This window comes from Remersonia thermophila, chromosome 4 (assembly GCF_042764415.1).
Source record: "Remersonia thermophila strain ATCC 22073 chromosome 4, whole genome shotgun sequence".
Lineage (NCBI taxonomy): Eukaryota > Fungi > Ascomycota > Sordariomycetes > Sordariales > Chaetomiaceae > Remersonia > Remersonia thermophila.
The window spans coordinates 3,794,820-3,822,094 of NC_092220.1; the positions used below are offsets into that span (position 1 = coordinate 3,794,820).

The window sequence follows — 27,275 nt, forward strand, 5'->3', positions numbered from 1 at the left end:
CAAAGCCCCTCCCCCCTCTCTCCGTCTTGGCACAGCTTTCAACAGAAAAAAAAAAAACACAAAATAGAAAACCAAACACCCAACCAAGGCGCCACCAGGACTACTACTGCTGCTGCTGCTGCTGCTACTGCTGCTGCTGCTGCCCCGCCAGCCTCGCCCTCAACGCCGCCTTCTTCTCCTCCAACCGCCTCTCAAACTCGGCCACCTTCTCCGCCTCCTTCCTCGCCTCGTCTTCCATCTTCTTCTTCAGCTCCTCCTCCTTCCTCGCCTTCTCCCGCTCCAGCTGCTCCGGCCTCCTCTCGGCAATGTCGCGCGCCCGGAGGTCGCTAAACAGCCTCTTGAGCGCCACCTCGATCACGTAGCACGCCACGTAGTCGAGCACCATGACGGCCGTCATGGTGCTCTTGAAGGCGTCCGTGAAGGGCACGAGGCGCATCTTTTCGTTGAGCTCCGGGATCATCTCGGTCGAGCAAGCAAAGGCGATGCCCGTCACGCCGAGGATGCCGTAGAACATGCCCTTGTTCTCGGAGAGGGACTCGCGGAAGGGGCGGCCTTGATAGTTGACGGCGAAGGTCGAGATTTGCTGGATGAGCTGGAGGAGGTACACGGCCGAGTTGAGAAGCGACGGGGAGAACTCGGCTTCGAGGTCAACGGTTTCGGTGCGCCTGGTGGCTCGTTAGCAATGGCAAATGCGATAACGATACAAAACAATGGGAAACGTACGGCTCTAGCTCGTCGCAGTAACGAGCAATGTAAATGAGCGTGGCCACGTGGACGGCAAACTGCCCGAGGATCGACCCGATGATGTAAAAGTTGAAGATGTTGGGCTGCGGCCTCTCCTTGGACAGCCCTTCGACCGACCTGGCGCGCGAGATGGACAGGAAGCACACGCTCAGCAGCATGCCGCTGATGGTGATCTGCCCGTCGCCGAACTTGATGCCCTCCAGGTACAGCACGCTCAAGCTGTAGGCGCTGATGAGGCAGTTCAGGGCCAGGATCTTGTACATCTGGATCGTCGCCACCAGGGTGCACCGGCCCTGACGAATGATGTTGGGGATGGCCACGACGTTGCGGAGCTTAGACGTGAACGGCGCCGCCACCGACGCGTCGCCCAGCTTGAGCGACGGCGGCTCGTCGTCCATCTCGGCCTCCATCATGGACTGCGTCAGCTTGTCGGCAAACCCGGCCGCCCGCTTGGCCGCCTCGGCCTGCTTGGCTTGGCGCGGGTCCGAGTCGATCAGCCGCTGCGCCGCCGGGGACGTGACCGTCTCCATCTTTTCGCCGGCCGCGGCGTGGGACCTGGCGAGCTGCTCCACCGTGATGCCGCGCTTCTGGGCCTCGCGCTCCATGGCTTGCTGGTAGTGGGGGTTCGACGGGCCGGGAGGGAACATGTGGGCGATCATGGCGGGGACGGGCGGCGCAGGCTGGTTCCAGCGCTTCATCAGGTCCACCTGCTTCAGGTACAGGTCCTTCATCTTTTGATTGCGCTGGTGCTCGGCGATGCGGGTCAGGTCTTGGGGGGTGCCGTTGAGGAGGGCCACGCCGATGTGCGCCTGCTTGAGAGCGCCCACGTCGTTGGTGCCGTCGCCGGCCATCAGGGTGTAGTAGCCCATGTCCTTGAGGCCCAGCAAGATGTCCTCCTTTTGCTTGGGCGACACGCGCGCGTACACCCACGTGTAACGCAACAGCTGCTTCCAGCCGACCTGGCCCTTGAACTTGGCGAGAGCGTATCCCGTCACGCAGAGATCCTTGTTGTTGAGGATCTCTGGGTCGATGGGCTGGGTGGGATCGACGTTGATCTGGATCTTGTCGTCGACGCTGCGCCAGACGAGGGACTCCTCGCCGTGGACCGTGTGCTCGGGGCTGTCGAGGATCAGAACGTCGCGGTCGACAATCTCGACCTCGCGAGCCACGTGGACGGCGGTGAGGGGGTTGTCGCCGGTGATCATGACCACGCGGTGGCTGCTCTCGTTGAGCATGCGAACCGCCTCCTTGGCGTCGTCCTTGAGCGGGCACTGGAGAACCAGGAAGCCGGCAAACGTCAGGTCCGACTCCACACCCTCGCGCTTGAGATCGTTGATGCGGGAGGCGCTGAGCTCGCCGTCGGTCGTCAGGTGCTTGTAGGCCAGGGCGAGAACGCGAGAGCCACGGCGCGTGAAGTACTTGAAGGTCTCCTCGTAGTCGGCGGGGACCACGCTAAGCATCTTCATGATGGTCTCGGGAGCGCCCTTGACGGCGACGAAGGTTCCGCGCAGCTTGCGGCCCGTCTGGGCGTCGGTGGCGTTGATGGTGGCGACGGAGCTTTGGCGCTTGAGGGACGACGAGAACTGGAAGCGGCGCTTGATCTGGACGGTGCCCGTGACGGCGGCCGAGCTCTGGCCGCCGGCGGCGACCGGCTTGCTTGCCAACACATCGTTCTTGCCGAGCGACCAGCCGAGGGCGGTGAGGGTGGCCTTCTCCATGGGATCGCCGACGATCTCCCCTTCGTCCAGCTTGACGAGGGCGTGAGCGGAGGCGAGAACCAGCGTCGTCTCCATGCCGGCACGCGTGACAGGGGTCATGCGGCTGTGCGCGCCGTCCTTCTCGCGGGGCGTGTCGGCGCCCGAGCGGTGGTCGACGCCCAAGCCCAGGCCGGCGATGCCCTCGACAACCAGGTCCTCGCCCGTCAGGGTGCCCGTCTTGTCAAAGCAGGCGACGTCGATGCGGCCGGCAAAGGGGATGCGGAAGGGCTCGGTGCAGAAAATGGCGTACTTGGCCAGGGCGCCCAGGCTCGTGTTGACGGCGAGGCTCAGCTCCATGGGCAGCTCGGGAGGCACGACGCTCGTGACGATGAGGATGCAGTCGAGCAGCAGCTTGGAGCGCTTGCGGTCCTTGCGCACGCCCTCATCCCAGACGTACCACGAAGCGGCGAGGGCGAAGACGAGCAGGAACAGGATGAAGAGAAGGGCCTCGCGGTTGTTGGCCGAGACGCGCTCGGTCGAGTAAATCATGGTGCGCACCAGGCTGCCCTGGGACGTCTCGAAGCCGGTCTTGATCACGACGGCCATGGCGCCGTTGTCGGGGGGCGGGGGCACGCCGGAGGGGAGACGAGCGTTTTGCGGCTGGTCGCTGCCTTCGGCCGCCGTTCCGTGGGTGATTTGCAGGACCTTGGTGCCGCCCCAAAGGAACGAGTTCTTGTCCAGGCCGTCGGGCTCGATCCGGGCATCCGCGTCGCGCAGGCGAATCGAGTCCTTGAGAAGCGGGGTGCTCTCGCCCGAAAGCATGGCCTCGTTGACGATGGCGGTGCCCTCAACGAGCAGCATGTCGCAGGCGACGCCGCCGTCCTCCTTGGTACGGGTCACCGAGACGAGGTCCCCGGGGAGCAGGCGGTCGCTCGAGATCTCGGACCACTTGCCCTGGCGGAACACGTAAATGTCGTAGGGCTTGATGCTCATGCTGCGGAACTCGGTCAAGGTGCGCTGGCGCTGCCACACGACGGTGCTCTCGAACATGACGAGCATGAAGAGGGTGAAGAGCGAGTAGTACCAGTACTCATCGAGCAGCCACAGGCCGACGCAGAAGACCTGGAAGACAAAGAACGGGGCCACGGCGTGCTCCTTGAAGAGCTCGGTGAAGGTGGGGACCGGGATGTCGAAGGTGTTGGTGCCATAGTGCTGCTCAAGGCGCTGCAGCTCGGCGGCCGACTCGATGCCACGCGACTTTTGGAAGTGGCCGATGGCCGGCTTGGGTTCGGCGTCGAGGGCGTAGGTGAGGGGGGCAAAGGACCGCGTCTCGGGGTTGTAGAGGAAGCGCCGCTTCTGGAAGAGGAACGAGATCTTGGTCTGGTCGCCGACCTGAGGAGGGACGGGGTTAGCAGCTGGCAGGGGAAGCAGGCAAGACAGGGCTGGGCTGCCCTGGAGCGCGGGTAGCTGGCTACCTTATCGCGGATCAACCGGCAGATGTCTGCGGCGCCGGCGTTGGCGATGGGGATGACCTTGATCAGGGTAGCATCGTCGATGTCGCGGGCCTTGCGCGCGGTGAAAATGGCGTTGAGGTTGACGCTCCAGTGGGTGCAGAGCCAGGTCAGGGCCTGGAAGGTGACGATGGTGGCAATCCAGACAAAGGTCCATTCCGAGGCGCCGATGTATTTGGCGTAGAGGTTGGGCTCCAAGTAGAAGCGCAGGAAGATGGGCCAGGCGAAGGCGTAAGGCCACACGTAGGCGTGTTGCCACCACGGCAGAGGCCGCAGCAGCTCGGCGCTCTGGATCTGGTCGTTGTCGACGAGGGGCGCCATGTTGATGGGGATTTTTATTGCTGGGCGGGTAGTGCCGACATGGGCCCAGTCCCCGATGGAAAGGGAGGGGACGAGGGGATTGGTAGCGTGGTTGTTTTTGGAGAAGAAGCCAAAATGAGGGGAGGATGGACGGAAGCTGAAGATGGGAGGAGACCTGATGGAGGACCAAGTGGAACGCCTGCGTTGGAGCAGGAGACGTGGAAAGTTGGAAATGGAATTTCTGGCGCGGGAGGCTTGGCACGTGCTTGGCACAAGGACCCAGCTTGCGCCTGATGGGTGGACCCTGAAGGTCGAGGGAAAAGTGGGTCATTGCCAAGATCCATACGTCGTCGGTTCGGTGCTGGCCCCCCTGAGACAAGTAAACATGCTTACTTATAGTACAACATCAACAATAAGGGAACGTAAGCATCCAGCCTCAACAGCACACAACGTTCAAAGAAGGAAAAGCAATGTCAAGCAAAAGCCTAGCAGCGCAAAAAAGCTCACCAGTTAGGACTCTAAGTACACCTCACGCGGGGGAAGAGCCGTCCCTGGCTACGAAAAACCCTGCTGCCTGGGTTTTTACTAAGGACAACGCGGACTGGAGTACACATGGGATTGGGCTAATAGTACACTGGTTCTTTTTTTGAGAACACGGCCAGGCCGCGACTCGAACCGACGACCTCCCACTGGCCCCGGGAGCAACGAGTGCAGAGAGAGCGCCGCCACCCTTCCAGCTTGACCACTTGGTGGTCCGCCCTGGTTGGGCGACAGCGACTTCCGGACCACCGCGTTATCACGGCCGGAAACCCGTCGGCGTGGCGGGACCTCCAGCTGTATTGTTAGATCCCGTCTCCCAAGACAGCCACCAGACGCACAGGTCAGCGCTTCTGGCCCGGGATCCATGGGTTTTTGTTGGGTTTAACCTCCCACCCAGGGCAGCAAGACCTTCGTTAGCAACAGCGACAGCACTTACCATAACGCCAGCCGGCAGAGCTGGTGAGCAGCACCCAAAGAAGATCCTAACAAAAAAAGGACTTTTCGGTCATGAATGAGGAATCAATCTCTCCAAGCTTGACCTGCGTTTTCTGCCTTTGAAAATCCCTCCCGGCCTGCTCCCGTCGTAACAACGAGCCACAAAGCTTCGTGAGCCAACAAGACACAAAGAACGTAAAGCGGCCCGCCAAACAAACCAACCGCTCTTCTGGGTACGCTTTGGTGATGTTTTCTGGCGGTGAAAAAGAGCAAGCACATGGTAGAACCATGGGCCGAGCAACCAAAAGAGAAAAGAAAGAAACAAAGAAAAAACCCAGGGATTCGGCTAGACTTCCACTCTCCCGAATCAGCAAGCCGAGCTTGAGGTTTACGCTCCAGTGGGCTTCTCCCGACCAAACCCTCCTAATCGACGCTCTGCTTTCTCTAGCTCGTGCACACCCCTCCCTGCTGTGCACCGAAGAGAGCGCAAGACTCCATGCATGATCCACTCCATATACGATACTACAGCAAGGCCAAAGTAGCTATGCAGAGCGCGATGGTCCCCAGATATTCATGGATAAAACGCTGGGACAACGGAGCCTGATCAGAGTCTGACGGAAGGCGATAGGCAGACAGGCCTAGCCACAGGCCATACCGCCATGCCCTGGTCCGGATGATGGTCTTCGAGTTGCTTCATCTTTCTAGACAGTACCGACGTCGTCAGCATGCCGCCACGGCGTCGACCCCACGACTTGTAGCGTTGCCACCGGGTGGTGGAAGCACAAGACAAGCACCGTAGAATAGCCGACACAAGAACGAGCGCTGCCAGAACGCAGGCTAGATGATTGATGGCCCCAATTCATGAACAACACTGCTTGGAAAGTTTGCTAGCATGCTCGGCAGCACCTACGAGTGTCTGGTTCAAGGATGTGGATGCCACGAGAAGCAGCAAGAAGCACGATGGTCGTGACGTGACGAGGCGTGACGTGACGACGCCCAAATGTCCATGCAAAGCAGGGCTATATAACCATCCACATGCCCAGGGAAGATGCAGCATCGTGACAACAAAACAACAAGCCACCAACGCCAGGTCCAAATGCAGTCGCCCGCCTGCCTGTCTGATCCCAAGCTCAATGAACTGATTGGAGCAAAAATCCCTCCCTACCTCCCGTCACCCCAACAGAGAAAGCCCAAGTGAAAAAAAAAAAAAAAAAAAAAAAAAAAAAAAAAAAAAAAAAACCCACGCTATAGCCAGGCAACCATCCTCTTTGTACAAACCGCCATTGTTTTGTAAAAAACCCACAAAAAAAAAAAAAACCCATGTCCATACCCAAAGCCATGATGAATGCGTCATGCAGAAATTCATACACCTCCCACCGTGGTCGCCCGGGTCCGGGAGGCGGGTGCGGAAGCGGTGGACCCAGCCATCGCATCCTACTCCACAACGGCACCATCCCGGCGGCCTGCCCTCGCCGGGAGCAAAATCTCCCCGTCGGAATCGGAGTCGCCGTCGGATGCGGCGGCGGCGCGATCCAGCATCCGGTCGAGCTCCTCGTCGGCCAGGGCGCGGCGAGGTTTCGACGGGACCGTCAGCCCGGAGGACATGGGCAGCTGTTTGAGCTTGGGCGTTGGCTGTTGCGGTGGTGGCGGGGCTTGGGGTGCGTGTGCGTCTGCGGACGAGAGATGCCCGCCGTTGACGCGGCGTCGGGGCGAGGCCTCATCCACGTCCATGACGGAAGGGGACTTTTCAAACCCCACCCGTTTGGGCGGGGGCGGGGGCTGGGGCTGCGATTGCGATTGCGAGCGGGCATGGTGCGCGGGTCGAGAGGTGGGGAGCGTCTTCCGCGGCGGGTGGCCGGGCAAGGGGGTTCGTTGGGCCGGGGCGTGAGCCGAGGGCAGGGGTTGCGACGAAGGGGGGAAGGCGTGCTTGAGGTTGGCCGAGTTGCCTGGGCTGCTCATAAAGAGGAGCGACTCGATGGCGTCCTGCTCGCGGACGTTGGTGTGGGGCGAGACGAGCATGGTTTCGGGGATGGCGCTGTGGTGGCGGGCGGGAGCGAGGTACGGGCTTGCGTGCGAGCCGAGTCGCGGAGAGGACTGGTGCGAAAGGAAGGGAGGGACGCGGCCCGGGTCCGGCGCCCGGCGGTGGTTGCCGGTGGTCTGCGGGGCCGGGTGGATCGAAACGGGCGGCGCGAGGCCGTGGCTCGTCTTGACGGGCGACGCCGAGCTCCCGCGCGATATCGAGCCGGGAGAGCCCTTCCACTGCGCGTCCCCGGCCGGGCCCGAGGCTTGGTGGTGCGGGTTGGTGGCCGGGCTCGTGTTGTTGCTCGCCCGATGGGACACGGCCGAGAGCTGCGGGCTCGTCGACGAGCCGTTGCGCAGGTGTATCGTCGAGGCGCTGGACGTGGGAGACGCAACCTGGGACGCCAGCGTCTCTACCTGGTCGATGGTGTGGGATTGCCAGCCGTGGCTGACCTTGACCATGGCGTACGAGAGGCGGGCCTTGAGCTCGGCAGAAACCTGCAAAGAGGGGGGTTAGCAGCCCGTGGCGCCCGGCAACCAGCATGCGAACGACCAAGACGAAGCCTACCTCGCCGATGCGAGTACCGGACGTCGAGGCCACGCTGACGGCGCTGGTAGTTCGCGAGTGACCGGCCGTGCGTTGGGGGGACACGTTGGACGCGTCGCGGGAATGCTTGACCGTGCCGTCGGCGGTGCGCTTCCTGGAGCCGTTGCATGCGTCCGCCGGCGGCTCGGGAACGCGCTCCTGGGCGGCAGCGATCTGGGAGAGCTGCAGCAGCTGGGAGTCGGGACTGGTGCCGGGGCTTGTGCGGCCGCCGCTGGCGGGCGGGCTAAACGCCGCCTCGGCGCCGTTGGAGGCGCGGGCGTCCCTGGTTTCGGGTTTTTGCAATTGAGGCGACGTCAGATAGGCAGCCCGTTGGGAGCCAGGAGCATCGACGGGCGTCGCATGGTGGCCGCCGGCGGGCAACGTGGCGGGCAGGTTCCCGTTGCGCAAGCGGCCTGCGCCGTTGTCGGCATCGGCGGGGGAGCACGATGGTGCGCTATCCAAGGCGACGACGGCCGCCGCAGTTCGAGGCACGGCGTCCATCTTGGACATGGCGTCGCCGGCGTAGTGCTGAACAGGAGTGAAACGCGGGGCCGTGGGCGGCAGCCGATGGCGAAATGCTCCGTCCGAGGCGAGCCCCTTGCTATCCAATCGGGTTGGGCCTGGCGTTGCTGTTGTGGTCGTTTCCGGCTCTGTCATTTCGCGGGGGCGCGATCCGAGAGTCGGATTGTGCGATGGTGTGAGACAGACAACCTACCCGCGGATGGGATGCTAAGAAAAATACCAGGTCCGAGATGCGATGGACAGAGCAAAGACAAGCCGGCGACCAAGGGGTGAGTCGGCAGCGTCTGTCCCCGGGGTGCTGTGGTGGGGGGAGGGGGGAGAATTGGAGCAGAGAGGGATGCGTGGTGCGGTGTTGCAGCGTGCCGCCAACGCTTTCTCTCGCCTGGCTACGGCTACGCGGTTCGCGCGACGCCGCCGCGGCTTAGCAGCATCAACGCCTGTCCAACGCCTGTTGGAGCGCACAGACCACGTGCCCCACGGGGCCGCGTTCGTCATTCTGCCACTTGCGGCCAGGTGATGGCAAGCGGCCCAGGTGGGAGATCGGGATGCGGAACCACGAAAGCCCGGGCCCGCCGGCGGGGGGGGCTTGCTCAGGACGCCCTGCTGGCCAGAAAGAATCCCAGGCGCTGCTTCGAATGCGAATGGGCGCCCTGACTCTGCACATTTCATGCCCCCGTCAAAAGGGATCCTGCGTAAAAAAAAGCCTCAGCTTCCCACCATGTAGCCAGCCCGTCGGGAGAATCCGGCGCCCAGCCCAAGCCAGAACGCGAAGTCACGTGGGGAGGAGAACCAAGCCATCTGTGCGCTGATGGACCGAGTTTGGCGGTTGGCGCTTGGTTCCAGGTTGTTTAGCATGTTTGTTTTGATGCAAGATGGGGGGCCGCCCATGGGTACCTACTGTGTACACAGCAGGTGATGCAGCGCATCAGTGGGCCTCAGGATCGCCGCCCAAACCACTGCCCGGGCTTCCGTCGTGGATAAGCCTGTCCTTGGCAACGGAGGGCATGCCCAGGCAGGCCGTGAAACCCGCCCCGTGGGTGGAGTTCAGCCAATTCAATGTTTCGTGATCCAATGCGTCATCCTTTCGTTGAGGTAGGTACCTGAGGTATCCGCAGGGAGCCAAAGCACAGCCCCGGATCGAGCGACAGCCGGGAAGCTTGCCACAACCTGGTGCATGCCCGACCGGGAGGCAAGGCACCTAGTGGGGCTCAGTGTGCTACTGCGTATACAGTACCAAAGGTTCTAGTTGGGTGCTCTGTACTTGATTGACTACGCAGTACTATACAGCACAGGTCCGGATCCGCCGGGCATTGTGGCGTCCCGGCCCTTCGGCCCCGCCTCGCGCCCTGTGAGACCCACTTTTTCCGCCGGCTGACTTCGGGAAGGATCCCCGACATCAGCCCCAGCAACAAGCCACAGCGAGACGGTAGCTAGGTAGTCTTGCTCTCGTCCAGCAGAGGCCTTCATTTCACTGGCACATTCATGCTTTGAACCGAGATTCCCATTCCTGAGAGAACCTACCTAGGTAGGTAAGCGTCTACCTGGCTGCTGGATGACTTGGCATGGCCGTTGCAAAGGACCGTTTCAGAACCGCGCGACCCTCGCTGCAATCCATAATTACCCCTACGAAATCACCGCTTGCGACTCAACGTTCTGACTCGTTGCTTTCCCACATCCCGTCTTGAGTTCCTCGGCTTCAAACAAGGCCCAGGTTCCTGTCCGGCGGAGCGGGGCCACCGCCGCTTCCCTTCTCACCGACCCAAACCTACTGCCACGGGAAGGCAGTCAATTTTAGTGTTTGGTGAATTCCGATGCCTACAGCGTCGTGCCTCGTAGATATTCCTTGTTCAAGGCGCTCGGCTGATTGCAACGGTGACAGCTGAGCGTGGGCACAATGACGGGCGGAAAGGTGGATGGCTGCCCAGGGAAACGGCCAGGCACGGGTGCTTGAAACGGGAGGCGGCTTTCGACACAGCATCGAGCGTGCCAGACAGCCATCGCATGCAAGCACGGCTGGTATCTTGGCCAAGGCGAACGATGCGTGTGCAACGGTCAATGGTAAATGTATTGTAATGACTAGGACTTTAGGTACAGGAACCGTCATGAACAATCCGATCCTCCCAGGTCAATCTTTCCCCCCAGGAATTCCAGCAAATGAGAACACCACCACACTTCAACTCGCCCGTACTTGGGTTACTTTCCTACGGGTGCATGCCTATGGCAGGCACTCACAGAAACATCATTACAACGGCCACCATGGCACCGACGAGGCCGGCGGACGTGCCGCGTCGTGCGCTCGCAGCGCCAGTCGTGCCCCCGCTGTCCGTCCCAGGCGTCACTCCGATTGTTGCACTCGGGGCCCGCTGGCTGGACGGAGTCGGGCCCGGGTTGCCGTTCCCGCTGGAGTTCCCGTTGGAGTTCCCGCCGTCGGTGGTGTTGCGACAGGTCTCGCCAACCCTGCAGCAGCCCCCAGGGACACAGTAGTAGCCAGCCTAGAAGGTGGTGAAGAGGTTAGAAGCATCCCGCGCATGAGGTAGCGAGCTTGAAAAGGAGCCAAACTTACATCGCAGTAATTTCCTCGCCCGGTCCCGCAGCATACACCGTTCGCGGCTATGCAGTACCCGCCATCACACTCGGCCAAGCCCTCCTCGCACTCCGGCGTAGGCGTCCCTGGTGTGGGCGTCCCTGATGTGGGCGTCCCTGGTGTGGGCGCTCCCGGAGTAGGTGTGTCCGGCGTAGACGGCTCCCCTGTGGGCGGCTCTGTAGGAGGCTCTCCTGTGGGAGGCTCTGTAGGAGGCTCCCCTGTGGGAGGCTCTGTAGGAGGCTCCCCTGTGGGCGGTTCTGTAGGAGGCTCTGTAGGAGGCTCTGTAGGAGGCTCTGTAGGAGGCTCCCCGGTGGGAGGTTCTGTCGGAGGCTCTCCTGTGGGAGGTTCTGTCGGAGGCTCTCCTGTGGGCGGCTCTGTCGGAGGCTCCCCTGTAGGAGGTTCTGTAGGAGGTTCTGTAGGAGGGTCCCCTGTGGGAGGTTCTGTGGGAGGGTCCCCTGTAGGAGGCTCTGTAGGAGGCTCCCCTGTGGGCTCCCCTGTGGGAGGCTCTGTAGGAGGGTCCCCTGTGGGCGGCTCTGTAGGAGGCTCTCCTGTAGGCGGTTCTGTGGGAGGGTCCCCCGTGGGAGGCTCTGTGGGAGGCTCCCCTGTGGGAGGCTCCGGCGACTCGGTCGGAATACATGCACCTTCATTGCAGGTGAAGCCAGCGGGGCACGGGCTTTGCTCGTCGCACTCTACCTTCGGGCGGCAACCGCTGCCATCACAGAGTTCGTCGCTGTTACAGAAGAAGCCGCCATCGCAGCAGATTGCTTCTGCAGGTATGCACCTAGATTTGAGGAACCGGGTTAGTTTCATGTCTGAGTGAGAATCATAGCCAGAGCCAACAGCGGACACTTTCGGCTAGCATTCATGGACGGACTTACGATCCATGGCAGTCCACGGTGCCCTCGGTGCAGCCAGTTGTGGGCCCATCGCAGGTCTCGCCGTCCTGCAGTCTTGCTTAGGAATGACAAGGTCTTGGAGGTCGATGTTGAGTGTAATAGGGTACGTACCGGGCAGCAGGAGCCCAAGCCTGTACAGTAGGTACCAGCTTCGCAGAACATGTCATCGCCGAGGCTTTTTGGGGGAAAGGCCATATTAGCAGCTGTGATTCACGATGCTTGCAAGATCCGAGGCAGAGCCTTATGACTGACGCACCTGGCACAACACTCGCTACCAGCAGGCATGCAACCGCTCGAGCATGTCTCAAAGCCCTCATCGCAGGCCTCCTGGCGGATGGCGAGGCGGGAATCGGACGGTGAGTGAAGTCCGCGATCCGGCAGGGGCTTCCACAAGAGACCTCCCGCGAGGGCGCGAGAGGTAAGGCGGGCAATACGCATCGTGGTGTGGTGCCGATATGGCGTGACTGTACTACTCGGGAAAAACGTAATGAGCAACGTTGGATGGCGAGGAAAGAAGAACTCTTGGATGGATGTAGTCTGGATGCCAGTTAGCAAAGGGCGCCCTTTTATGCTCCTCCAGAACAGCGTCGACGGGAAACTCTCGTAGCTCCCTGCCATCCTCTCAACGGAGTCAGAACAAAGCTACTTGATTTACCCAGAGGGATTGATTGGTTGCGTTGCGGCTCCTCGCTGCACTGGAAATAAAGTCGTTGGTCGGGCCATCCTTCACATCCAAGCATCCCAGCTTTCAGCTGGCTCTGGGCCGGTGACCAAGTTCAGCCCGGGTTCTGTTACGTGCCATCTGGGTCTGGATCTTGGGATGCAACTAGCTACCACAGGCTCCCAGGTTGTTGGCTGGGGATGCTGCGGCCGCCTGGCGGGTGTTAGGAAGGGATATGACCATGGCGTAGACACGCGCAGCCGTATCTAGACGAACCACGTTGTGGGGGGCTTTCAGGAGCCTGTTCCGGAATGTTTACATCCGGCGGGCAGTTCCATGCGACTTTGGTCCTAGGGTCTTGGTTTTCTTTTTTTTTCTACTCGGGTCCGATCACAAGCGCAGGTCAACAGCAAGCAGGTCGGGTTGTCCTGGACGGATATTTCCGGTCCATGTATGTTGCGGCGTAGGGCTGAACAGAACCGATCCCGCCAAACCGTATGAGGCAACCTACACAGTATTAAGCCAGAGCGGGCGCCCAGAACACAGAACCAGAGGCAAGGGGCTGGCCAGCCAGGACTCGTGGCCAAAAGCAACCCGAGCCTAAGGTAGTCAGCTCTATGGCTCAGCCATAGGTTGGAATGCTACCGATGGACGTCTGGCGAGCCGCCACCAGCGCTCTCAACCAAGCGAAATCGAGCCAGAAGGGTGTCACGATGGTGAAGCTAGGGCGCGGATTTCTCGCATTCTCTCAATTCGGCGGCTTCAAGCTACCGTGTGCTGAAAAGAGTGCGATGGCCTATGGTAAGATGGGGATCATGTGGCGTAGTGGCCGGAGACTTTGGTGTGGAGGTTGCGGCTGGAACGGAGTGGACCAAGAGTTCCACTCATCTTTCCAACGGTACGGAACATGTGACTACCAACAACGATGTACCTAGCACGTGGCTTCTGTGAAGGCGGGCACAGCTTCAAATCATCATGGTTGTGCAACCCGTGCTCGCTGAAACCGCTTCTGTATGGTTTTGACCGCTATCATACCTGAAGTACCACACTCCATTGCGGGGTGAATAGCGTTCATAGGAAACGGAGGGACGGGCCTGTGTGGTAGGATGGCAGGTTGAACCAGATATGTGCGCCTGGAAATGATATCATATCGATTGCCCAAATAGGAAGGTGTGGCGCTAAGACGTAGAAGAAATAGAGCAACTGCCCGCATATAATACTATGTATATTACATATCTATCCTTGAACTTATTCGCCTTTTTTACAATCATATTCAGAGCGTGCAGCGAGATAGACGCGCTGCCTCTTGACTTCGCCCTGTCCCCAGCTACCTACACAGTCGACGTAAATTCCTTCAAAAGTCGTCTGCGCTCTGTGGGCCGGTGTCCAGAACTCCATGCCCGCTCAGCCGTAAGAATAATTATTACTTGAAGCTCCCCACATAAAGCACATGCGGTGTAAAGGATGGCTCTGCGGGTTAAAATAGCCTCTGTGTGTGGATGTGGAGTCATCGCCCTGATGCAGCTACGCCTTTCGTTCCTTGAGCCACTTCTCGAGATGTCTGGCCACCTCCAGCTTTCCGTTCTCCCTCGCAATCTCCAGTGCCGTTTTGAACATGGGGCTCTTTGGCTCAGGATTTGCCTCCGCCGCCAGCAGCATCTGGACGATTTCCAGACTTCCCACCTGTGCCGCCACCATCAACGGCTGGTGAATCTCCCTTGCCCAAAAGGGATTTTACTATGGCGATGTCTCCCGCGAACGCAGCACGACCGAGCGGGCCAAGACTCTTGACATCGATCCTGGATGGTGAGCTACTATTAGCGCCCTGACAGTCGGTGCGGGGACTTGTGTTTTCCCCTGCGTATTCGCGCTCGTTGGAGATAATTCTCGCGAATAGGGGAGCCTTTGCGACGTCGGCGCCGCCGGTGACCAAACGTTGGGCAATAAAGAAGTAGCCGGCATCTGCGGCGAGGTCGAGCGGCGTTGGATGGCCTTGGCCAGCAACATTGGGGTCTGCTCCCCATTCAAGCAGAGAGATCACGGACCATGTGAGCCCTTGGGCCGCTGCCATTTGCAGCAACGTCAGGCCGGACTCGGTTGCCGCGTTTACGATTTCGCGGAGAATGTGAGGGGGCCAGCGCTGAGCGGCGCGAGACAGGAAATCGTAAAACAGGCCATCCATGTCATGTGCTGCGTACACGGCAAGGAGACTGGAAACTTGTTTGCAGTTTACTTGGTCGGAATGTGCCAGGAGTATGCCTTCTAGGATTGTGTGAGTCTGCTGTCTTGTGTCTTCAAGTGGGGTTGATGGAGGTTCGATCGTGGCGTGTTGGAGATCGAAAACCCGACGCTCGTCATCGCTATTCCTGACAGCCTCGGTGCGGAGTTGAACAATTTCTGAGTGGTCCTGTTCAGCGTTATTAGTCCGTGTCCAAGTCGACGAGCTGAGGTGTGTGCCTACATTCAGCCAGTGCCTGTACCAATTCCAACCTCTTGGTGTTTTTTTGAGGACCCTCCAACCATTGCAGCTCTCGCAAAACGCTTCCCATCCATGCTTATGGCTGCTGGTTCGTAACATTGGAGGCCGTGGGAGCGGCACTCCTGACTCGGGGACGCCGTGGAAGTACGTCAAATGAAAAGCATAACTGCCATCCGCCATGTTCACCCAGTGGGACACTGGACACCGGGCGCAGAACCCCTCTTTGCGGCTCCCTGTTCCTCGTGCCCAGCCTGGAGTGTGAAGATCGCCGCCAAAGATGGGTTCCTGGCGGAGCGGCAGGCGGTCTGGGTCGTCGGTATCGAAGTCTTCCAGGGGCGGAGTAAAGTCTTGTGGCGGCTGCCACCGCAGCGCAAGATCCGGGTGGCTTGGGAGACTTTCAGCATACATTGACTTTTGCGATTTCACAATCTCCGCAAGCTTTGCTCTCAAAAGCTCCGGGTCCTGCACGGTTGGAGGCTGCTCGACTTCGCTCTCGCTAGCGTCCCAATCACTCTCCATCCCGCACCTGCTCTCGCCATCTGACTCGTCGGCGTCGGCAACGTCGGAGTTCGGCAGGACAAACAAGGACAGCTGCTCTTGGTGGCGAGCCAAGTGTCGGCCGAACTTGTCGATGGAGAGCCGTGAGATTTCGTGCTCTGAGATACCTCGCTGTCTCAGGAGGCAGGGATAGTCGCAGAACGGACATTCGGCGGCGTCGAAGTGCGACACCGGCCTCCCGAATTTGTCGGCAACGTCGTCCACCTGGTCCTCGCGCACCTGGTCTGCATGGCTGGTGCGGATGTGCGCCTTCATAGAGGCGATGTCGGAGACCCGACTGTGATTGCAGATGCCGCAGGTCCAGGTCTTGCGGTGGCTTTCCATTTCGTGAGCCCACCACTTTCTACGGGACTCGAAAAAGAGGTCGCAGTGTTCAGCGAGACAGACATAAGAGGACAGGTCGGAATGCACATGTTTTCTGGCCAGAGTTAGGGTCGCTTGCGTGCCACTCCACACGTAGGTCAGGACGACACTTACTGCCAGGCTTGCCTTCCAGAGATCTCAACAACAGAGCAGCAGTAGCGGCAGAAGTAGGGTTGGCCTAAGACGAGATCTTGAGGAGGCTTTGGGACCAACAATCTCTGCTCATCGACTGGTGCTTTCGAGGACCGGGCGTACAAGGTCTCCGCCAGGCCGCCCAGGCGAGGAAACAAAGTATCCTCCGCACCGGGATCCCGGGAGACGAATGTACTGGCCCTGGTGGGACTGATCAGACTTGAGTTCCAAGTTGGCGATCGTTGGAGTGCGGACACCTGAGCAATGGACTTTGTGTCATCCTCCTCTTCGGGCCATCCACGAGAGTTCCTCGATGAGCTTTCCATGGGTTGAGTCACGGGCTCAGAAAGGTCGATAGACAGCTTTTGATGATGTCTGCGACGGTACAGCAGCCATTGCCGCCTTTGAGCATTCGCTTTGCCCAACCTTTCCGCCAAAGCCACGTTCCGACTTGCATCGAGATGGGGGAAGAACTCCCGGATATGGCTGATATCAGGCCCGACAGCGTAGTTCTCGTCGACAGATGACTTGGCAAACTTGGCCTTTCTTGACGACTTGCGAACCTGCGCCGAGAGCCGTAAAAGACTGGCAACGGCCTCGTTGATGGAGAAATGCAAGTCTTTGGACTCGGTCATGACGTCGTTCAAGTCGGAAGCTTGACCGTCCTCCAGATTGGATTCCGGAGTACAGACAACATCCGGCTCATCGTCACTGCATGACGAGACGTCGCTGAAGTCCTCAGCCGCCATGTGGAGTAGCGATGCCCTGGTCCATGTGCTTTGCTCTCGTTTGCCATCGATGATTTCGCGTACTGGCTTCGTCATCAGTCTTATCTTGACCCTGCTGAAGCCTTGGGAGAGGAAGCACTTACAGTCAGAAACCACCGCGTCGAGCTGTTTTAGCAATCGGAGTACCTCTCGGGCGACAACGTGATTTGAGAGCCGGGCATCAAGTGATGCATCACCCTTCTGAAAGACACCCAAACTGCCTCCCCAAAGGTTGAAGCGATCAAGGCAGTCTGTGAGGTAAATGGGATCGACTTCGACACCATGAGGCAAGGCTCCCCTCTGCGCTTTATCCGCCGCGTCGCCGCGGAGTTCTCGCAACAGTCGCCTGGTTTGTGATGCCGCAGCGAATATTGGCTCCGAATGCCCCGCCATGTTTTGTTGTCCGGTTCTATGCTCAGCGGCCGTTCCGGACGCAGTGCTTTGGTGTATGGTTTGCAGGGGCTCCGACAAAACTCTACCGCCAATATCTGCGCCACAGAGTTCTAGCAAGCATGTGTGACGGATTGCCCGCCCATCTCAGTGTCACACGGGTTCCAGGTCGGGAGGGTGATGAAGCCAGGACAATAGATTAGATAGTTAGACGAAACCGGAATTTCCTTAGATGGATGGCGATGTGCTCCGCAATGTGCCGCCGTCGAGCAACAAACAGCCTTGGAGTTTGGAGGCCGGCCTAACACGGACCCTCTCCCGCTCAGCCGGACAACAAAACAGCGAGCCATGCGCAATTCCATCCGGGAGTATGTACACAGTGTCAGATAGCGCACTCCTTCCTGCACGTCAGGGGCAAGGTTGTCACACCACTCATCCTGCAGTCTTGAGGCAAAGTTGCGTTGGCGCTTGATATCCATTGGTGCCCTCTTCTGCAGTTTTGCATCGTTAAGTGCTAGCAGAACGACTCAGCCGTCCTGTGTAACTTGAAGCGGTGCTGGGCCGATTCTGCCTGGTTGCAGCGAGGCTGTGTGATATTCACGATGACTCCCTAGGAGCGGGCTCTTGTTGTTAGGCCCGGCTGCGGTCATCCCTCGAGGCCATCCGTCAATCGCGACAGCTCTCTCATGGACTGTCCTGGACATCGACAAGCGACACCGAGGGTCCGATCCATCGAGAAAGTAAATTATCATCTTGTCCAACATGTCCGGCATCGAGGTTGCCGGTATCGTCTTGGCAGTATTTCCTCTTGATGCCGTCGACCCGACTTACCAGCCCCTGAATGACCTTGACAAGAAGAACTGGGATGCTTGTACGTTCATCTTGCCTCCCGTTTTACTATCGAGCCTGGTCGGGCTCTAACCGACGTTCAGACGACCCGGAGGTGTATCATGGAGCACCGGTCGGGGTGCAGCTCGTCGCGCGAAAGTTTGAAGAGGAGAAAATTCTCGCCATCGCCGAGATTGTGACCGCGGCTCTCGAGACGTAAGTCCATCCTTTCGCTTGCCATGTCGGACGTGACCCGGTCGCAGATGGCCAGATGGCCGTGGTGACCAGTCCTTCATTGACCGACTCTTCCGTTCAAGGCTCAAACATTGCTAACTCAATATCCAATGCAGGATGCGAAGCTCTAGTTAGACGCGAGGGAAACATGAGCTACACGCAGTGCGCCCTGGTATACAAGCTGTTGGCATTTCAGGGCTTCAAAGTTAGAGCTCAGCTTAGGTTCGGCGATGGAGCAGCAACACAAGAGGAATGCACCTCTACAGCCATTCCTTGAACTAGTGCCCTGTCTGTCGTCCATGGGGCCGGGACCATGGATATTGGATGTCATTTTACTGTTGGCTGTTAATTACCCATTCCGCTTCATCAAAAAAACCTTGTACCCAACACCACCAGCATTCTACCCTGTGATGGTCCTCTTGCCCAACTCAAGCCACAGGCCTGGGAAGCAAGCTATCGATGCGGGTCAAGATTCAAGTGACAAAGTGCTCATTGATTTCAAGGTCCCATGCCCGCTAGCTGGAACTTGTCAACAGAGACAGAACTGCCGGGGCCAACTTCCTCGTCCACAGCCTATACCCCTCCGGCGTCAAGTGGACATGGTCCTCTAGATGTTCATCCGGGTTCACCTCCTCGCAAGCAGGGAGGAATGCGACCCTCTCGCCTCCGCATGCCTCGTTCAGCTCGTCCACCACGAGGCGAATCTTGTCGTTCGCCTTATCCACCAACTCCCTGGTCAAATCCCTTCTGTAGAACAGGCCTGTCACCAACACCCTGCATTCTCCTCCCGTCGGATTCACGTCGAGCAGCGTCCTGAGAAGAACGCGGAGTGCCTCGCGATCCGCGTCTCTCAACCCCTTCTTCGGCATCATGTTGTTCGTGCCAGCCTGGACGACCCAGAGCTTGATCGTCGTGAACGATGCCAGCAGGGGCAGCAACGCCGGCAGGCATCCATCGTCCGCCTTGCCCTCGCCCTCTTCCTGGCTACTATCGCTCGGAGCCCTCTGCGCATCTTCGCCGGTACCGGCAAGCCGGTAGGCAATGTTTTGAATCCTGTCTCCTCCCACGCCGGCATTGAACACGCGCCCACGTTGGTCGAGGTCCGCGGCTAGGCTCATTGTGGTTTCGTCCAGCATGAACGGCGAGGGCCAGGGTGCGACAAAGTTTGGGGTCCGGCCCGTGGTGGTCATGCGCTCGAACATGGAGTCGCCCACAAGGCAGACTACCGGCCCCGGGCCGGTTCCGGTGCGGAAGTCGTGTTGGGCTTGACGCAGAAGCGGAATATGGACGTTCTTGGAGGTGGTGTAGGAGCGCTCCTTAAACTTGGCAACGGACCGGAGACGGGTCAGGAGAGCCTCTATGTCGGAGGATTGAAGGTCTGGTGCTGGTGGCCGTGGCTGCGACATGGTGGGGGTAGAATCATTGATGGGGCGCTTGTGCGGGCGTTGTGTGTAAGAGGATGTGTCGACATTTTCCTGTCCTGATCACTGTTTATAACACACGTAGCAGACGCATGGTATGGTACCTAAGGTAGGTACTATTTGAGGCTGACGGTGAGGCTTTGGCCAGGTCTGGGATCGCCGGGCCTACAAGGCTGAGGCGTGGCAGACACCAGGCCAGATTGAGTCACACCGAACGCCGATCCTGTTTGGCTAGCCTTCGGCGGGTGTCCGGGATGACGGCAAATACCGTCGGAGGCGTAGGTTATTACTCAACCTTTTCTCTCTTCTTCCCTCACATGATTAAGCTGACTGTGAACAGGTGTGATACAGGCTGTTGATGAGTGGTCAACAAACAAAAAACAAGAAAAGAAAAGAAAAAAAGTTTCCTCAGACCTGGCCATGATCCAGGTTACTGGGGGTTCCAGTCAGACTGCCGAACTTGAGAGGCAAGAGGGGAGAAGCATAGAAATACAGAAGCCGGTAATAGACGTAGAAGTCGTGTCGAGTTCGTACGAGCATATATGATGAGATCCCAAAGGACAAGCGATCGCTTGATAACTTGAACAGATCGGGTTAGGGTTATGTTGCAGTAGCAGGTATATATGGTGCACTAGCTGATGGCAGCATCAGCGGATCCGTTTTTGCTGTCACAGGTTACTACTTCGGGTCGGGTTGCAGTAGTGAATAAGGTTTAACTGGCGGGAGGCATGGTCGGTCTTTTGATTCCAGGCCTGCTGTGTGATTGATTGCTCTTCAGTTGAATGGTAGGATGCATGAACACCCACCTAGACCCGCGGACGTGATTCTTTGGCGTTCTAGATCTCACGGACAGTCCGGATGGACCGTGGGGGCCAGGGGAGCTATCTCAAGAAATCCAAGGGACGTCCATTTGCGCCCCTCAACGTCCGGATGCAGTTGTCAACACTGAATTCGCGCAAGTACCTTACATATACGGGGTAGGAGCCAGGATTGTTGAAGAAAGGGCCGCGTAACCGGTCGCGGGTCACCATAGCATCTTCGTTGAAAGATCGCCGCTGACCAGATGTTCGTCAGGGTGACAAAACATGTAGGCAAGAAAACAATAAAGGCAGGGCTCCCAGCACCGGCTCAGTTGCTTTCGGCGTTGCCCGCAGAATCGACAGTCCGAAGCAACAAGCTACCTAAGTCTACTAGTTTCCGGGTAATTACTGCTTCTTCGAGCTGATCCACCGCCCACGCCATGCGCGCGTCAACGATCCCGCTGGCCTTAGTTACCCTGGCGTGGTCAGCAGCACCCACGCTCGCTGGTGACGGCTTCCAGTACTTCTCAGGCCGCGGTCAGGTTCGCACGTACTACATCCAAGACCACCAACCCGACATCGGCTGCCTTACCAACGACGGGCGATGGACCGTTGACGAGGACCGTTGCGGTGGATTTCTTGCCACTCGCCTGACCGGCGGAGAGAGCTACTGGCAGTGGAGCTTCGTTCTGGAGGCTGAAGGAAGCGGACCGTGCAGCTTTGACGATAAAGAGGCAACCTTCAACTGTGGAAGCGGGACCAACGCAACGACCTTTTGGGTAAGTCTTCCATGGATGAAGTTGGGTGCCTTCTTCGGCCCGAAAGAAAAAAGACAATTTTTTTTTATTAATTTATGAATCCTTCTTCGGACTAGAGTTGGGGAGACGAGAAGGATAGTCCGGTCAGGGGACATGAGGTTTTGAGAGTAGCCGTGGTGGGAGGGATCTGGGCTACCTACGCTGACGATAGCCCACCGCTGCCGGGCGCGGAGCCGTTGGAGATCCACTGGTACAGTGGAACTGAGAAGGGAAAGTGGGCATATCTGGGATGGCAATCCCTGGAGTGAGATGGACAGGAGAGCCCGGTGAGGGGGACTTGGAACGACTTTGGTTCCCATCTACCATGGCGCTGCGGGCAATAGTAGTAATTAAACCTACAAGTCTCCTACAAACCATGCTCCTCGGGGGTCGAGGTGGTCAGTGTCCAATGTCGGAAGGGTTACATTCAGACCGCATGGCTCCATCCCGGGAGTGAGACGACGGATGAGCGTAACCAGGTACCCGGGATGCTTGACGTCCGATGTTATCGACAGTTGACTCGAGCCGCCCCCCCGGGTCCTCGGGCTGGTGATGTTGGCTTGATGGAACTTAGGGCAGTGGTCTGCTCCGCAAGCCCAGCCCGTTGCCAGGGGAAATGGTTGTGTGACACACCAAGCGGATGTTTGCGCATCCATGGCGAGAAGTTATTGTATTCGTTGGTGGTACACCGGGGGCAACTGGCAACTATTAGCGGAGTAGACATGGTCTGAGGAATTAACCTCAACAACGCTGCTCGTAGGGATGACCTGACAACGTGATGACATACACACAGGCGTGCTATGTCCTCACTTCGGAATCAACCCGTACGATGACTAAAGGGAAACAGTATTGAATCTCCCATCCGCTCGAGCTTTTCTCTCATCACATGCTGTCTGGTGGGCCAACTTTGCCTGTGGGTGCTCGCTTACTGCGTACATACATAGCACACTTGATTGACAGCACCCCGGCAACGACTCCAAGAGGACCACCCAATGGCTCTGTAGAATAACACGCCATGGCTTCGCGGCCCGGCCGGTGGCGCACGTACTTGTCTTTCTTCAGAGACCGAGCTCTAGAGGGTCATCCCAGACGCCGTCAGGCCTGAAGACAAGATGGAGCTGACAGCCGCAGCCTGACGAGCTCAACCGCCTGACGGAGATGGCGAATGGCGCCGACGGCAAACCCGGTGCTGCAGAGTTTCACCATACGGGACCTCGGACCCCGGTGGGCGTTTTTAGCGGCGGATACGTCCGTAATTCTTGGCCGGGAGCACGACATCGGGAACGATGGCCGTTGGCTCGAGGCCGGGATTTGTTGTCTGATGACCTTCCCGATTGGGCTTCCCATGGTCCCCCATGCTGCCCTATGGCGGGGATCGCAGAACTTTACAACCACCTCCTGACGGTTGTCATCGGATCACAGAAAAGGAAGCCAAAGACGAATGCCCATGCCACGCGAGGATGCTGTTGTTGTTGGGTACACCGAGCCCCCCACGGCGGGCAAGACCCCTGCCATGGCCTGGACGGCATATGTACACAGTAGTACAGGCTGCGCTGCACTAATACACGTCCTGATAGGCACAGGATAGTGAGACATCCCACCCGCGCCCGATGCCCATGTGTTTCCACAACACCACGGCTTCCCAGGACCCGCATTTCCATGTCGCCTCAGGGCCCCGGTCATGGTTCCTTTCACAACACCGGCCTTGCCAGGATTCGATGCTGTCATCGGTAAGGCTACCCAGACAAGAAACTTGAGAATGCTGCTGTTTGAAGAATTTTCTTTTCATGCGCCCCAACGCAGGTCGACAGACATGCCTCCCCAGCGGTGGCCTGCTACGGGGATCGGCGTGGGCATGGGCATGGGCATGGGCATGTGCGAACACGGGGCAGCCTTGACCAGAGCATCCCGAGCCCACCACCATACGGTATGGTAGGAATCAGCAGCTGGCAGAGATTTGCCATCGATGGCGCCAGCCCACCGCCGGGGTCACGTCACACCCTGCGACCGAACGGCCTGCCAAACCGGGGCGAACGGCCTGCTGCAATGCGACGGCAATAAGAGGGTCTGCTATGAAAGCTTAAACAAACAAGAAGGACCCAAGCCGCGCCGGGGCGCATGCCATGTCTCACACGTCGAGTATATGACGACACCTTGCTCCGCGTCCTGCTTGTGGCGCTCCCCTCCGCTGTTGTGTTCCTCCCATCCTCCGTCTTCACCACCATCCCCGGTCCACCCTCCGCCCTCCAAGGTGACGAGAGAGGCGTTGCGAAGACAATCATGAGCCACCACGACAAGTCGTCCCACGAGGACCCGCCGCCGCCCAAGGGCGAGGCCATCGCCGCCGACGGCGCCGACCTCGAGGTGGGCGAGATCAAGGAGGAGAACAAGTATGCCTACGACGACTCGCGCAAGCTCGGCATCACGGGCGCCGTGTTCCTCATTCTCAACAAGATGATCGGCACGGGTATCTTTTCGACGCCGTCGAGCATCTTTGCCGCGACGGGCTCGGTGGGCGTGAGCCTGATGCTTTGGGTGATCGGTAAGAGGAGACCCCGGTGCACGCTCGCAAGAGACCCGGGCAGGGTACGCTGACCGGCCAACCACGCCTTCAGGCGGCTTCCTCACCTTTTGCGGTCTCAGCGTGTGGCTCGAATTCGGCCTCGCCATCCCGCGCTCTGGCGGCGAGAAGAACTACCTCGAGTACATCTACCGCAAGCCCAAGTACCTCGCCACCTGCGTGCTCGCCTCTCAGATGATCCTGCTCGGCTTCTCGTCGGGCAACTCCCTCGCGTTCGGCCGCTACATCCTCTACGCGGCCGGCAACGAGCTCAAGGACAGCTACAAGGCGCGCGGCATCGGCGTGGCCTGCGTGACCTTTGCGGTGGTGCTGCACTCGGTGGCCCCCAAGTGGGGCATCCGCCTGTTCAACGCGCTGGGCATCTTCAAGGTGGCGGTGCTGCTCTTCATCGTGTTCAGCGGGTTCGCCGCGCTGGCGGGCCGGCGGCTGGTCGAGGATCCGCGCAACTTTGACAACGCCTTCGCCATCGAGTCCGGGGACGGCTACGGCGGCGGCGGCGCCTACGCCTACTCGAACGCGCTGCTCAACATCGTGTACAGCTACAAGGGCTGGGAGAACGCCAACTACGTGCTCAGCGAGATCAAGGACCCGCGCCGCACGCTGACCATCGCCGCGCCCCTCGCCGTGGGCGGCGTCACCATCCTCTACGTGCTCGCCAACGTGGCCTACTTTGCCGCCATCCCCAAGTCGGAGCTGGCCAAGTCCGAGGTTATCGTGGCCGGCCTGTTCTTCCGCAACGTGTTTGGCAGCAGCGCGGGCGCCCGCACCCTGCCGGCCTTTGTGGCGCTCAGCAACCTCGGCAACGTGCTGGCCGTCAGCTTCGCGCACGCCCGCCTGAACCAGGAGCTCGGCAAGGAGGGTCTGCTCCCCGGAAGCCGGTTCTGGGGTTCCAACAAGCCGTTTAACTCGCCCGCGGCGTCGGTATGTTTCCCTCGTTCCCTCCCCCCCCCCCTGTGGTCTCCGGCCTCGCCTCCATCCCCCTACGCGATGCGATGGATACCCAAAATGCTAACCGCGCGGGTCGTTGCTAGCTCTTCCTTCACTGGATCGTCACGGTCATCGTCCTGCTCGCCCCTCCGCCCGGCCCGGCCTACAACTTCATTGTCAACCTGTACACCTACCCGGGCGCCTGGATCAACAGCTTCGTCGCGGCGGGCCTTATTTATGTGCAGTTCTTCTCGTCTCGCCGCGCCGAGTGGAACCCCGGCTGGCGCACGTGGCTGCCCGTCACCATCATCTTCCTGCTGGCCAACGTGTTCCTGGTCATCGTTCCCTTCATCCCCCCTGCCGACGGCGATTTCTGGGCCGATGGGTATCCGTACTACGTCTTCCCCGTCGTGGGCGTCCTCGTGCTCATCCTCGGCGGCATCTACTGGACGTTGTGGACCAAGTTCTGGCCGGCGGTCCGGGGTCATAAGATCGTGGCGGAGAGGATCATTGACGAGGATGGCGCGGAGGTGATCAGGTATCGCAAGGTCAAGACCAGGGTGGAGTAATTAGCGATGGATAACGAGCACAACAAGTGCGTTTGTGTAGAGGGGGGAGGGTTGCTGCGGTGAACCCCGAAATGTGGCGGTCATGGCGTGCATCATGCGACGGCTTTGTGGTTCAACTTTTGAGAAGGGATGCGCTTTGGCGAGGTTTGAAGGTGAAAATACCCCATTGGAAGGTTACTACCATTTCGGTATATCGACAGCAAATAATTCATCAAGTGTATGGCTCCATGGCAGTCCTCTCGCCCGTTGTAGTGTATTCTATGTATTACACCGGAGTTGAAGCTCCGTAGGAACAAAGTTGGTGTTCCCGTATCCCAACAGACTCCAGTAACACCTAGCAGCAAGCAGACAAATGGAAATGTGCACTACTAGGATGTATATACCTACATTAGTATGCACCATCAGGTAACGTAACATAGGGGTACGGTTCTAGTTACACTACTATACCGGCGTGACGACCTACCGTGTACTACGCAGTACAGTATTGACGGGCACCAAGAAGACCCACTTCTCCGCCTTGGCAGAAGCCAGATTTCATGGACCGGACGGCGGACCCACATTTCCACTCGGACCAGCATCTCATCCATCCATTTCGAGATGCCATCCAACGCGAGCCAGCCTCGACCTTGATTCAGAAACTTGAAGACGAAGACCAACACAAAACCATTGTGACATTGACCCGCCAGGTCGGGACCTCAGAGGATATAGATATTCACCGGGCGTACTATTTTTCTTCCACGTCGATCTCAGAGAGATGGTAATACCATCCCCCTCCCCCCCCCCCCCCAAACTCCGTTCCTGTTCCTCTTCATCTAACCTCATCCCCCGCCTTTTTTCTCTTTTTCTTTTAGAACACAACCTTCAACTCGGCGCTCAAGCAGCGCACCGCCATCCGCCGCGACCTCGACGCCCTCTCCAACCTCTCGCCTCAAGACCCGACGCAACCGCCCCGCTCCCTGACCCCCGCCGCCCTCGGCTCCCTCTCCGCCTCCCTCGCCGCCTTCTCCCGCACCGTTGACGAATACTCTGCCCTCGCCAAGCAAGAACTCAACGCCACCAAGCAAGAGAAAGCCTACGAGCGCATCCGCGACTTCCGCGCCGAGATCGCAGAGTTCCGGACCCGCCTCGACGCCCTCAAGGCCGCCCGCGAGGACGCCCAGCTCCTCGAGGCGCGGAGCGAGCTGCTCGGCCGGAGACCGTTCGCCGCGGCCACGCCCGAGAACCCCTACGCCGCCGGCGCGAGCACGGCTTCCAGCTACGGGTACGGAGGCGGCGGCCTAGGAGGAGGAGGAGGAGGAGGAGGAGGAGGAGGAGGGACAGGGGGAGCAGGGCAAGGGCACGCGCGCACGACGAGCATCGCCGAGGCCGGGGGTTGACCGGCCGGGGCGGGTCGTCGCCGTTTGGGAGCGGCGACGCGGCGCGCGAGGCGCACGCCCTCAGGGAGCAGCACTTCTTCCAGAACACGCACGCGGCGCTCGACGAGTACATTGCGCGCGGGCAGGCGGTGCTGGGGGACCTGGGCCAGCAGCGCGAGATGCTCAAGTCGACGCAGAGGAAGCTGTACTCGGTCGGCAACACGCTGGGCATCTCGGGGGATACGATCCGCATGATCGAGAGGCGGGCCAAGGAGGACAAGTGGATCTTCCTGGGCGGCGTCGTCGTGTTTTTCTTGTTTTGCTGGCTGGTGCTGCATTATTTGCGCTAGCTCGCCGGCGGTGGCGACGGGCTGGCGGGAGGTCCCTTGCTGGTTGGCCACACGCACCACGTGTACCTAAGCGTGTGAAACGGAAGCGCGGAGTTCGGCGTCGGTATGTGTTGGTTGGGTTCTTCTTGGAGGTTTCGAAACAAGATCCATCCTCTCTCTGTGTCTGTGTCCAAACATTTCCCTTCCTTGTTCCCTATCGTCTTGACGATGCCCTCCGCCACGATGGGTG

At 59.3% G+C, this 27,275-nt stretch overlaps 8 protein-coding genes across 8 annotated transcripts; 3 read left to right on the forward strand and 5 right to left on the reverse strand.

The window, feature by feature from the left end:
• Positions 1-124: 124 nt before the first annotated feature.
• On the reverse strand, positions 125-4,273 carry VTJ83DRAFT_5193 (uncharacterized protein; the record flags this gene model as incomplete). The annotated part of the gene is made up of 3 exons (XM_071011766.1): positions 125-665; positions 724-3,833; positions 3,917-4,273. The coding sequence occupies 3 exons, from the start codon at positions 4,271-4,273 to the stop codon at positions 125-127; spliced, it is 4,008 nt and encodes a 1,335-aa protein (XP_070866643.1).
• Positions 4,274-6,661: 2,388 nt separating this feature from the next.
• On the reverse strand, positions 6,662-8,489 carry VTJ83DRAFT_5194 (uncharacterized protein; the record flags this gene model as incomplete). The annotated part of the gene is made up of 2 exons (XM_071011767.1): positions 6,662-7,744; positions 7,815-8,489. The coding sequence occupies 2 exons, from the start codon at positions 8,487-8,489 to the stop codon at positions 6,662-6,664; spliced, it is 1,758 nt and encodes a 585-aa protein (XP_070866644.1).
• Positions 8,490-11,812: 3,323 nt separating this feature from the next.
• VTJ83DRAFT_5195 (uncharacterized protein) lies at positions 11,813-12,452 on the reverse strand (the record flags this gene model as incomplete). The annotated part of the gene is made up of 3 exons (XM_071011768.1): positions 11,813-11,881; positions 11,946-12,009; positions 12,091-12,452. The coding sequence occupies 3 exons, from the start codon at positions 12,450-12,452 to the stop codon at positions 11,813-11,815; spliced, it is 495 nt and encodes a 164-aa protein (XP_070866645.1).
• A 1,673-nt stretch (positions 12,453-14,125) lies between these two features.
• VTJ83DRAFT_5196 (uncharacterized protein) lies at positions 14,126-17,187 on the reverse strand (the record flags this gene model as incomplete). Its single annotated transcript, XM_071011769.1, has 4 exons — positions 14,126-14,902; positions 14,957-15,950; positions 16,010-16,838; positions 16,899-17,187. The coding sequence occupies 4 exons, from the start codon at positions 17,185-17,187 to the stop codon at positions 14,126-14,128; spliced, it is 2,889 nt and encodes a 962-aa protein (XP_070866646.1).
• A 759-nt stretch (positions 17,188-17,946) lies between these two features.
• VTJ83DRAFT_5197 (uncharacterized protein) lies at positions 17,947-18,381 on the forward strand (the record flags this gene model as incomplete). The annotated part of the gene is made up of 3 exons (XM_071011770.1): positions 17,947-18,055; positions 18,117-18,228; positions 18,363-18,381. The coding sequence occupies 3 exons, from the start codon at positions 17,947-17,949 to the stop codon at positions 18,379-18,381; spliced, it is 240 nt and encodes a 79-aa protein (XP_070866647.1).
• A 380-nt stretch (positions 18,382-18,761) lies between these two features.
• On the reverse strand, positions 18,762-19,652 carry VTJ83DRAFT_5198 (uncharacterized protein; the record flags this gene model as incomplete). The annotated part of the gene is made up of 1 exon (XM_071011771.1): positions 18,762-19,652. The coding sequence occupies one exon, from the start codon at positions 19,650-19,652 to the stop codon at positions 18,762-18,764; it is 891 nt and encodes a 296-aa protein (XP_070866648.1).
• Positions 19,653-23,544: 3,892 nt separating this feature from the next.
• VTJ83DRAFT_5199 (uncharacterized protein) lies at positions 23,545-25,341 on the forward strand (the record flags this gene model as incomplete). The annotated part of the gene is made up of 3 exons (XM_071011772.1): positions 23,545-23,806; positions 23,880-24,766; positions 24,877-25,341. The coding sequence occupies 3 exons, from the start codon at positions 23,545-23,547 to the stop codon at positions 25,339-25,341; spliced, it is 1,614 nt and encodes a 537-aa protein (XP_070866649.1).
• Positions 25,342-26,095: 754 nt separating this feature from the next.
• VTJ83DRAFT_5200 (uncharacterized protein) lies at positions 26,096-27,046 on the forward strand (the record flags this gene model as incomplete). The annotated part of the gene is made up of 3 exons (XM_071011775.1): positions 26,096-26,098; positions 26,193-26,602; positions 26,677-27,046. The coding sequence occupies 3 exons, from the start codon at positions 26,096-26,098 to the stop codon at positions 27,044-27,046; spliced, it is 783 nt and encodes a 260-aa protein (XP_070866650.1).
• Between the last annotated feature and the right edge of the window lie 229 nt (positions 27,047-27,275).